Below are 12,205 nucleotides of genomic sequence, written 5' to 3'. Positions count from 1 at the left end.
CATCCAGTCCAGACTGATGGGATGCCTATATCCTCCCTCTGATAGCCATAAAAGTCCGTAATGAATTGAATTTGAGCTTTTTCAATCCGTTCCTGTGAGTCAGTGCACAGCATGAAACTAACCACATCGCCACACTAATTGGTAGCTGGACTTGGGATACAAGGATGCCATAATTGCGCTGTAAGGATTGTTGTAGTCTTTACACTGGATGATGGAATGATTCAACATGTATCTATAGCTATAATGTCTTTAAAAAACCTTGCATCTGTGCGTTTACTGTCAACTTTTTCCCATTATAACTTCCTATATCCACCTTTATAATGAAAACACTGTATCAGGAGCGGTGAACATTATGGGGAATGTTGAGGAGATGCGTTTGGGGTAAGGAAAGGGTCTGTAAAGCGATGTGCATTTGTCAGATTTGAAAATCGGCGTCGGTGAACCTGAATCCTTTCCTGAATGAACTGTTGACAAAAGTTGTGTTTTGTGTTTTCTTTTGTCTTCACACCAGCTGGAAAACTATGGGATGCCTTTCAGTAGGACAGAGGCGGGCAAGATTTACCAGCGTGCATTTGGTGGGCAAAGCCTGCAGTTTGGAAAAGGGGGGCAGGCTCATCGCTGCTGTTGTGTTGCAGACCGGACGGGACACTCTTTGCTGCATACATTGTACGGCAGGGTAAGATGGCATTAAAACAAAATTTTGGAAACACTCAACGGGTCAGTCAGCATATGTGGAGAGAAGGGATGAGTTAACATTTCAGATGTAGACCCTTCAGAAGAATGGGATTAAGTTCCGTATGTGTAAAAAAAATATATATAAATTGGTATTTTTTTGCTTTCTTAGCCTTAAACAACATCCTCCTGCATGTGAGGAATGCTATTTAAATGCAAGTTGTTGCAGTAACAACACGCAAAGCTGCAGATTTTAAGTAGGTACCTTACCTGTGCATACTTCACTTGAAATACTGTTGCAAACTAGCGAGATTCGAGCACAGACTGGCAGGGATTAAAAAGTATCTTGTGTGATTGCTGATACTCTGTAATGTCTGTCACAGGCCATTACCCGTAAGCAGCCGTTCATACTCAACTCTCAGTCTGCCAGTGTTTGTTTCCGTGGCTGCAGCTCGTCCTAACCAGCTGCCGCCTCAAATTCCAGTTACTGCCTCAAATTCCACCTACCCAGTGTGGGCTTCTACTGTGTAAGAGTTTAAATATAGGGACCAGAGAAGACTGGGGCTTTTATAATCAACATCCCTGGATCACAGCGATTTAAAGAAGTTGGTATGATTATCCAAAAAGCTTTGCATGATTTGGGATTAAAATGGGGCTTTATAATCCTTTTATTCTCTCCTGCAAATTAACCCACTCTGCTCCCCCCTCCCCTCCCAAAAAGAAAAATTTGGTGTAAAAGTCTTATCGATTCCACTTCTATCACTGCCTAAACAATTTAGTTTTGTCCTTTCTATTCTTGCCCCTTGCAATAAAAGACAAATTGCTGTCATACCGCAGTGTGCCAACAGCCCAGCTATGGCAGGCCTGCCGCTCACTCTAGTCCAAGGGTGTCAAACTCAATTTTCACAGTGGGCCTGATCTGACATCCTGGCACTTGGCATGGGCTACATTCAGCAAAAGTTATTTGGACACACGGACACGGGGGGGGGGTAGAAATTATAATGTGTTCCGCCTGTTCAATGGTCGTAAATCAGGCGTAATGTATACCAATTTCTGGGTACGAGGTCCTGCACCTGATCTGTGTTGACAGCATGGCCGCTGCCGTATTGATCTGCACTGTTTTTAGGTGGACCAGGTGGCTGCCTGAAATCAGTATGGGATCAATTTAAATATGCAAAGAAGGGTCCTGTGCCTATTTCAGGAAAATGTATAAAAACTAGGTGGAGCATGTGCCGTGCAAGCTCCGACTAGTTTTTCCAGCTCTACAGCTGTCTAAACAGCGGTCCTTAAAGGGACAGCTGAAGAAATGCTGGGGGGGGGGGGGGGGTTTTACTTCCCCTTCTGTGGAGGAGGAGGAGGAAGAGCAGGAGTGCTTCTACCAGTTCCAAAGGTGCTGCTGGCCATACTCGGCCCTCCTGCATCTCCTCTGTGTATTGGAGCTTGTGATGCTTCTTGAATGCAATGAGAATCCTCAGTCTCCATCCCCTTGTTCTCCATGCCCACCAGTGGGAACAATCTTACACTATTTACCCACAGTAAGGTCCCCAAGTTTCACTCACCCCTTTACTAGCTGCTCCTGACTCAGCACCACTCCCATTCACCACATTGCTGCTGCTGCTCCCGGCTCTGCGGAATGACAAACAACAACCTTATGCATACCACGGGCCGGTTGAAACTGGACCGTGGGCCGGATGTTCGACATCCCTGCTCTAGTCATCTCCCTAGAGATCAGCTTTGTTGCTTGAGTTATGTTTAAAATCACGTGAACACTTACTATTGCTCCCAAGCCAAATTAAAGGGTTAAAACAGTTGTTTACAATGTGTGAAAATTGACATCCAACATTACAGTTTGATTTTATAAGAAACTGTGTTTTTAAAAAAAACACAAAGGAGAAATGAGTCTGATTAAGTGCTGAAGCCACTTGAAACAAGTTCACACACTACACTGGAAACCTGCAGGCCTATATTATCCTCGGAAACCTTCCCGATTTGCTGTGGAAATGTTCACGCCCATAAACTGACAGCACGGATAGCTCCCCAAACCAATTAGCCATGCAATATGTGCGACCTTGCACAATCTAACTTGTCTGAAAATTTCTCTCAGAAAATGCAGCTGTAAAGCGCCTTCTTTCTGCTCTTGGATAATTGGAGTTGCTGTAATGTGTCTCTACAGTCGCTGCGGTACGACACCAGCTACTTTGTTGAATTCTTTGCCTTGGATCTCCTGATGGAGAACGGAGAGTGTCGAGGTGTCATCGCTTTGTGTATGGAAGACGGTTCTATTCACCGCTTTAGAGCCAATAACACTGTGCTTGCTACTGGGTAAGAATGGTCATCAAAAACAAACTGATTTTCTCCTGTGTAGGTGCAAAATGATCCTTACTGCGAATGCAAATGATCAGCAGGTACTCTTAAATTGTGGGAGACCTATGCTAGTCTTATAGATGAGACCCTGTCTGCCTGTTCAGGTGACTGTTAAAGATCCCACGGTATTATTTGAAGAATTGCAAGGAATTCTTCCAGTGTTCTGGCCAACAAGTGTCCCTCAGTCCACAGCACAGAAACAGATTAATGGCTCACTCGTTTCCTGTTTGTGGGACTTTGCTATGCCCATTTGGCTGTCACATTTCCCTACATAATAGTGGCAACACTTCAAAAGTAGGTCATTGGCTGTGAAGTGCTGTGGACATGATGAGATGCTATATAAAAACAAGTTATTTTTCTTAGTGCCACCAATTCCCTAAATTGGGGGGGTTTGCACAGCCAGCAAACCTAATGTAAAACTACTGGAACTTGTTGAGACTGGCTGCAGTCTAGACTAGGAACACTTCCTGGTCTAGAATCCCAGCGGTATCGCAGTTACCTTGCAACTCACTGCACAAATCCTGTGCTTGGAGAACCAAGCAGCACCAGTGCCATTATAATGTTGATGTGGAGATGCCGGTGATGGACTAGGGTGGACAAATGTAAGGAGTCGCACAACACCACGTTATAGTCCAACAGCTTTATTTGAAATCACAAGCTTTCGGAGCTTTGCTCCTTCGTCAGGTGAGTGAAGGATTACATAAAGGCACAGCATATATAGTCAGAGAACAATGCCTGGTGATTACAGATAATCTTTCTAACTGCCCTTTATCACACCTCGGCAGAGAGATAATCACAGCAATCAAAGGAGTGAATGGTGTTCAGACAGGTTGGTCAGGGAAACATTACATCCAAGAATACTGAATACACAAGGGGTCAAATCACAAAGACAGAGAGAGAGAGACCAGAAAGAAAGACAGAGAGAGAGAGAGAGAGAATGACCAGTTGTATTAAAAACACATAACTTTTTTTCGCTGTGTATGGAGAACAAGCCAACCACGTCTCTCTCTCTCTCTCTCTCTCTCTCTCTCTCTTTGTCTTTGTGATTTGACGCCTTGTGTATTCAGTATTCTTGGATGTAATGTTTCCCTGACCAACCTGTCTGAACACCATTCTCTCCTTTGATTGCTGTGATTATCTTTCTGCCGAGGTGTGATAAAGGGCAGTTGGAAAGATTATCTGTAATCACCAGGCATTGTTCTCTGACTATATATGCTGTGCCTTTATGTAATCCTTCACTCACTGACGAAGGAGCAAAGCTCCGAAAGCTTGTGATTTCAAATAAAGCTGTTGGACTATAACGTGGTGTTGTGCGACTCCTTACATTATAATGTTGTGCTGTCTTCACTGATTAAAGATGATTCATCAAGTCTGATAGGTTAAAATCAGTCAAGAGAAATCATTGGAGCTGGGAACCCAAAGTTGAAAGATCCCACACCATCTTAACTTATATTTACAGTTCTTACAATATTACAGGATAAATTTAATATAATTGTTTCTTTAAAGGAGAACTCCAGACAATATCAAATCCAGAATTATGTCGCTATTTTCACCAAATTTTAACAAGGTTTCAAGTGTTAAGGGCAATCCCTTTTCTAACCTCTCTGCTTAGTACCTCATTCTACCCTCACTCACAGCAGCGAGCTTGTCACTATTGCATTGGATCGTACAACCTGATGAGCACTGGATGCGCTACATTGAATCAAAATCAACAAAAATTAATAAGCAGAATCTCAAAGGTAATAATCATTGGATTACTACCTGAGCCACGCTCAAATGGGCATAGGGACAAACAGATCAGAGAGTTAAATACATGGCTCAAAGAGTGGTGTGGGAGACACGGGTTTCGATTCATGGGGCACTGGCACCAGTACTGGGGAAAGAGGGATCTGTTCCGTTGGGACGGGCTCCACTTAAACTGGGCTGGGGCCAGCGTCCTGGCGAATCGAATAACTAGGGCATTATCTAAAAAGGGGTGGGGAGGGGAGGGGTCAGGTGAGGGGAAATTAGAACTCAAATGAGAAAAGTCAAGTCAACAGAGCAGTGTAGTGATTTGTGTAAAGATAAGCGGAGCGTGGCAGGAAGGGACAGAGAGTTTACCAATAATAGAGCATCAACAAGTGAGGTCAAAGTAGGAAAAAATGGTAAAAAGTCAAAATTAAAGGTTCTTTATCTGAATGCACGGAGCATTTGTAACAAGATAGATGAATTAATTGCACAAATAGAGATAAATGGGTTTGACCTGATAGCCATTACAGAGACATGGTTGCAAAGTGACCAAGATTGGGAATTAAATATTCCAGGGTGCATGACGTTTAGAAAAGTCAGGCAGAATGGAAAAGCAGGGGGTGTAGCCCTAATAATAAAGGATGACATAAGGACAGTGGTGAGAAAGGATCTTTGCTTGGAAGATCAGGAAGTAGAATCAGTATGGGTGGAAATAAGAAATAACAATGGGCAGAAAACACTGATGGGAGTAGTTTATAGGGCCACCTAATAGTAGCTATACCGTTGGACAGAGTATTAATCATGGAAATAATAGGAGCTGGTAACAAAGGTAATGCAGTAATCATGGGGGACTTTAATCTTCATACAGATTGGGCAAATCAAATTGGCAAAGGTAGTTTGGAAGATGAGTTCATGGAATGGATTCGAGACTGTTTCTTAGAGCAATATGTCATAGCACCAACCAGGGAACAGGCTATTTTAGATCTAGGGTTAATCAGTAATCTGACAGTAAAGGATCCTGTGGGGAAGAGCGATCATGATGTGATAGAATTTCACATTGAGTTTGAGAGTGACGTACTTAAGTCCGAAACTAGAGTCTTAAATTTAAATAAATCCAATTACGTTGATATGAGGGGCGAGATGGCTAAGGTAGATTGGGAAATTTATTTAAAGGATATGACGGTTGAAAAGCAATGGCAAACATTTAAAGAAATATTTCAATATTCTAAACAAATATACATTCCATTGAGAAATAAAAACTCCATGGGAAAAGTGATCCACTGATAGCTAACTAAAGAAGTTAAGGATAGTCGTAGATTAAAAGAAGAGGCCTGTAATGTTGCCAAGAAGAGTACTAAGCCTGAGGATTGGGAGAGTTTTAGAAACGAGCAAAGGACGACCCAAAAATTGATAAGGGAAAAAATAGAATATGAAAGTACACTAGCAAGAAATATAAAGTCGGATTGTAAGAGTTTCTGCAAGTATGTAAAAAAAGGAAGAGAGTAGCAAAAGTAAATGTTGGTCCCTTAGAGGCTGAGACAGGAGAAATTATAATGGGGAATCAGGAAATGGCAGAGATGTTAAACAATTATTTTGTATCTGTCTTCACAGTAGAAGATTCAAAAAGCTTACCAGAAATAGTGGGGAACCAAGGGGCTTATCAGTGAGGAACTTAAAGTAATTCTCATCAATAGAGAAAAAGTACTTGAGAAACTAATGGGACTAAAAGCCGATAAATCCTCTGGACCTGATGGCCAACATCCGCGGGTTCAAAAAGAGATGGCTGCAGAGATAGTGGATGCGTTGGTTAAGATCTTCCAAAATCCCCTTGATTCTAGAACGGTCCCAGCGGATTGGAAGGTAGCAAATGTAACCCCGCTATTCAAGAAAGGATGGAGAGAGAGAACATCAGTCGTCTGGAAAATGCTGGAATCCATTATTAAGAAAGTGGTAAACAATTTTACAACACCAAGTTATAGTCCAGCAATTTAAAATTGCTGGACTATAACTTGGTGTTGTAAAATTGTTTACAATTGTCAACCCCAGTCCATCACCGGCATCTCCACATCATAAGAAAGTGGTAACAGGGCACTTAGAACATCATATGATTAGGCAGAGTCAGTATGGTTTTATGAAAGGGAAATCGTGTTTTGACAGATTTATTAGAGTATTTTGAGGATGTAACTAGCAGGGTAGATAAAGGAGAACCAGTGGATGTAGTATATTTAGATTTTCAAACAACATTCGATAAGGTGCCACATAAAAGGTTGTTACACAAGATAAAGGCTCATGGGGTTGGGGGTAACATATTAGCATGGATAGAGGATTGGTTAACGGACAGAAAACAGAGTAGGGATGAACGCGTCATTTTCAGGTTGGCAGGCTGTAACTAGTGGGGTACTGCAAGGATCAGTGTCGGGGCCTCAGCTATTTACAATCTATATTAATGACTTGGATGAAGGGACCGAGTGTAATGTGTCCAAGTTTGCTGACGATACAAAATTAGGTGGGAAAGTAAGCTGTGAGGAGGACACAGAGTGTACAAAGGGGTATAGACAGGTTAAGTGAATCGGCAAGAAGGTAGCAGATGGAGTATAATGTGGGGAAATGTGAGGTTATTCACTTTGGTAGGAAGAATAGAAAAATGGAATATTTTTTAAATGGTGAGAAACTATTAAATATTGGTGTTCAGAGAGACTTGGGTGTCTTGGCACAAGAAACACAAAAAGTTAGCTTGCAGGTACAGCAGGCAATTAGGAAAGCAAATGGCATGTTGGCCTTTATTGCAAGGGGGTTGGAGTACAAGAGTAAGGATATCTTCCTACAGTTTTACAGGGTTTTAGTGAGATCTCACCTGGAGTACTGCATACAGTTTTGGTCTCCTTATCTAAGGAAGGATATACTTGCCTTAGAGGCGGTGCAACGAAGATTCACTCGATTCATTCCTGGGATGAGAGGGTTGTCCTATGAGGAGAGATTGAGTAGAATGGGCCTATACTCTCTGTAGTTTAGAAGAATGAGAGGTGATCTCATTGAAACATATAAGATTCTGAGGGGGCTTGACAGGGTAAATGCTGAGAGGTTGTTTCCCCTGGCTGGAGAGTCTAGAACTAGGGGGTATAGTCTCAGGATAAGGGGTTGGCCATTTAAGATTGAGATGAGGAGGCATTTCTTCACTGAGGGTTGTGAATCTTTGGAATTCTCTACTCCAGAGGACTGAATGCTGAGTCGTTGAGTATATTCAAGGCTGAAAGAGATAGATTTTTGGAATCTAGGGGAATCAAGGGATATGGGGATCGGTCAAGAAAGTGGAGTTGAGGTTGGAGATCAGCCATGATCTTAATGAATGGCGGAGCAGGCTCGAGGGGCCATATGGCCTATTCCTGCTCCTATTTCTTATGTTCTTAAAAAGTTCTAAGTTTCTGTGACACTTAAATAGTAAGCGCATACAGGAGAATGAACATACAAACACACTAAAATGTCTGTCAGAGAAAGATCAGCTGGTCCATCTAGCCTGTTCCACACAATGGTGATGCCTTATGCATCAGGTCAAGAGATTCCCTACCTCCTAGGTGTCATGTAGTCTCCTGGGAGAGGCGGAAACCAGTTCAAAAGCCCAAGGCCGATTATGGGTGGAAAAATCTGGAAAACTCCTCTGATTCCTCTAGGTGATCAAAACAAGCCCAGGAGACCACCTTGACCATAACTTGTACTAATTGATACTCACCTCTTGTGTGTTGTGATCTCTGCCCCAGCCAGGAATGGGTAGAGCATGGGCTGTCACTGTCTCCAGATGCCACATTACCTAGCTTGGAATGTGGTAACATTTGTGTTTTACTGTGGTGCCAGCTTCATCCAGTGTTCATGTACTCACTGCATTTTGAATTTTGAAAAGTGCTTCTGTAGGAGCAGCCTTGCCTTTTAGACATCAGTTGTACTTCCTGCCCAGGGTTGTTTATACAGCAGAGTCAGGCTCCCCGGCCTCTGCCAACGAGTCTCGCCATTCCTGGGGCAGAGACTTGCTGCGGCAGGCCTCATACCACTTGGGGAGAAAGAGGTGGCCATTAAACTGCCTGAAGGAAACTAAAATTCGGGGGTGTGGAAGGAGAGGGGTGGAATATATAATGTGCACTGCTGAGCTTCAAGAGCACTTGCACAGGCCTCTCTCTCTCTCTCTCTCTCTCTCTCTCTCTCTCAACGTCCTGAAGTCCCCTTTGTCCACCTTGGAATGCTAGACTCCAGTATTCACCCTGGACAAATGTGGGAAATACGATGGAGGTGTTGCTTATCTTGCAGTTTATATGCGCTCACCCAAAAGCATTTCAAGGCTGGCTGTGGGAAAATGCGGGGAGGGGGGAGGGGGGAGGGGGGAGGGAGGGGGGGAGGGGGGGAGGGGGGGAGAGGGGAGAGGGGAGGGAGGGGAGGGGAGGGAGAGAGAGAGAGAGAAAAGATGTGGGGACGTGCTGCCCCAGACTGAAACCTCCGAAGGTCCACTGGAAAGCTGCAGGGAGGGGTTGGTAAGCCTACCCTTCCATGTACTTAATTTATACAGGCTTAAAAATCCACGATAATTTAATGATACTTCAGGTAAAAAATATAGATATGTATTTGAATTAAAACTGAAAGTTGAAGGAGCAATAAATTGCCCATAGGAAGTTTAATTTGATCACAAGATATTTACTTTTGCAGTATGCTATTGAGTGTGTTTGTAGGTAAACAATATGACTGAGTAGCCTTTATGTGAAGTTAAGCTGTTGGGTAAATATTTGTGATGTTGGGTAAATATTTGTTCTGTTTGGCAGTGGGTATGGAAGAACCTACTTCAGCTGCACTTCAGCACATACGAGCACTGGAGATGGAAGTGCCATTGTCGCTCGAGCTGGATTACCCAACCAGGACTTGGAGTTTGTCCAGTTCCACCCCACAGGTACTTGAATTGTTTCCACATGTGCCCAGTGTATACTTTTGACTTTATTTCTGTTTATTCTTTTTAATAAAAGTCCTAAAAGATTTTGTGGCAGCAACTAGAAAGGACATAACTAGAATTCCTTTCCAAACTCAATGATGCCAGGGCACTTTATCTGCGGAACGGATGCTTAACAATGCACTATTTGAGAGGAGTTGTGTTTAATCGTGTATTTAATTTATTAGTGTGCAAGACTAAATACTAGATTCTCATGAAATGTCCCAGAATACTGTTCGATAAAGTTAGGTTGTTTTGGAGGAGAGAGAGGTCTTAACTTGTACCCTCTGAATGCCTTGAAGGTGGGCCTTTTATATTAGCAACAAATTACATAAATATAGCACCTTTAATGTAGTAAAACATCTCAAGGCGCTTTACAGGAGCGTAATCAGACAAAAATTGACACCAAGCCAAAGAAGGAGACATTAGGACAGGTGACCTAAAGCTTGGTCAAAAGTCGGTCTTACAGGACGTCTTAAAGGATGAGAGAAAGGTTTAAGGAGGGAATTCCAGTGCTTAGGACCTAGAAGGCTGAAGGCACGGCCACTAATGGTGGGGCAAAGGGAATGGGGGATGCACAAGAGGCCAGAATCATGGCTTTGAGATAGGAATAGTTCATTATCCATCTGATGATTTATTTTCACTTATCTAGGGTTATCAACAGAATTTAGTTGTCTTTGTTTAGTTGTACCACTGTTCAGATCAGGTGGACTATAATAGCCAACATGATAATTAGCTGGGAAACAAAAACGGGGAGGGGAATAAAACAGAGGTGCCGTAGTTGTGCCTCACCTGGCTGATTTGCTTTCCAGCTGCAGTACAGCATGGCCCAGTGCACGAGCACACTGCTCTTTCTTTTTTGGGACCTGGCTTCAAATCCAGCCATAACTAATGGGTTGAAAGTCTCCTCTGTGCTGCCTGTGCAGGTCCCACATGAACGAGTGTGGGAAGTTTTGATCCAGTTCCCAATGGAAGCCTATCTGCAGTGCAAACCACGTCAGTGGCCATGTGATTTTGTGATGGTTTCATAGAATCATAGAATGGTTACAGCATGGAAGGAGGCCATTCGGCCCGTCGAGTACATGCTGGTTCCCCTCAATAAATATAAGGCCTTGTCTGCAAATAATGGAAAAAGAAAGACTTGCATTTATATAGCACCTTTTATGACTTCAAGATGTCCCAAAGCACTTGACAGCCAATTAAATACTTTTGAAGTGTAGTCACTGTTGTAATGTAAGAAACGTGGCAGCCAATTTGTGCACAGCAAGCTCCCACAAACAGAAATGAAATAAATGACCAGATAATCTGTGTTAGGTGTTGGTTGAGGGATAGATGTTGGCCCAAGCACACCAGGGAGAACTCCCCTGCTCTTCTTTGAATCGTGCCGTGGGATCTTTTATGTCCACCTGAGAAGGCAGGTGGGGCCTCGGTTTAATGTCTCACCCGAAAGATGGCATCTCCATCAGTGCAGTGCTCCTTCAGTACTGCACTGGAGTGTCAGCCTAGATTATGTGCTCGAGTCTGGAGTGGGACTTGAACCCAAAATTTTCTGGCTCAGAAGCGAGAGTGCTACCACTGAGCCAAGGCTGACACTTAAAAACTAATATGAGTTGAGTTTATAGTACAAGCTGGCTTTATTGCACAAAATACTTACGTCTCTGTTACATCTGTGTTGGTTACTTGTAGGGTGATCATGTCAGATGTTTAACTGCTTGACTTGTACCCTGAATCCTGCTAAGTCAGATCAGGAAATACCTGAAAACTGTTTGTCGCACCCTCTAGGAATTTATGGTGCTGGTTGCCTCATCACCGAAGGATGTCGTGGTGAAGGTGGAATTCTCATCAACAGTGAGGGAGAGAGGTTTATGGAGCGCTATGCTCCTGTTGCAAAGGATCTTGCTTCAAGAGATGTGGTTTCACGATCTATGACCATTGAAATTCGTGAAGGACGGTAAGCTTTAGATCATCTAACTTTGTGTGTTCTAGTTTGTTTTTGAGAGTTAGACTTGCATTTTTCTTTCTCTCTCACACCACTTACCCCCCCACCCCTCCCTGCTGTTATGTACCACCTGCAACGGAGAAAAGCCAGCAAGCAACCTACTCTCAGGCTTCTGCCAGTCTCATTCTGAACCAGACCCAGGGGGATGTGCAAATGCAGCCAGGCTTTGACTATCTGAGTTTCTTATACTCTCTTTGGTGAAACACCTGGCTTGCCCACAGCATTGGTTGAAATCTGGAACATGCCTTTCCCTTCATTGACATGGCTTGTTAACTGTTCCAAAGGGTTGTGTTACTGTACCTCCCTATTTTCCTGGTTTATGCAAGGGGTGGTTCGGTGGTGAAAGAAGGTTTTAAACTGCTGATTTTTGGTACCCTCTTGACAAGAGGGCAGAGGCTAGTTGGAATTCTGTGCCACAAACCATTGTTGAAGCAGAGGCCATAAATCTTTTAACAGGTAATTATATAGTTGCTTGAAAA

At 43.2% G+C, this 12,205-nt stretch overlaps 1 protein-coding gene across 2 annotated transcripts in view; it reads left to right on the top strand.

Moving 5' to 3' along the window:
- The window catches only part of sdha (succinate dehydrogenase complex, subunit A, flavoprotein (Fp)), a 47,752-nt gene that overhangs the window by 5,512 nt on the left and 30,035 nt on the right, over positions 1-12,205 (top strand). For both annotated transcript variants that reach the window (XM_067980917.1, XM_067980911.1), the window contains exons 5-8: positions 512-676; positions 2,846-2,994; positions 9,567-9,691; positions 11,510-11,678. In XM_067980917.1, coding sequence (XP_067837018.1) covers positions 512-676; positions 2,846-2,994; positions 9,567-9,691; positions 11,510-11,678 — 608 coding nt within the window. The remainder of the gene's footprint in view (positions 1-511; positions 677-2,845; positions 2,995-9,566; positions 9,692-11,509; positions 11,679-12,205) is intronic.

This window comes from Heptranchias perlo, chromosome 3 (genome assembly GCF_035084215.1).
Source record: "Heptranchias perlo isolate sHepPer1 chromosome 3, sHepPer1.hap1, whole genome shotgun sequence".
In the NCBI taxonomy this organism is placed as follows: Eukaryota; Metazoa; Chordata; class Chondrichthyes; order Hexanchiformes; family Hexanchidae; genus Heptranchias; species Heptranchias perlo.
Note: the sequence above shows the minus strand (reverse complement) of the source record. Positions and strands in the feature narration are given on the sequence as shown.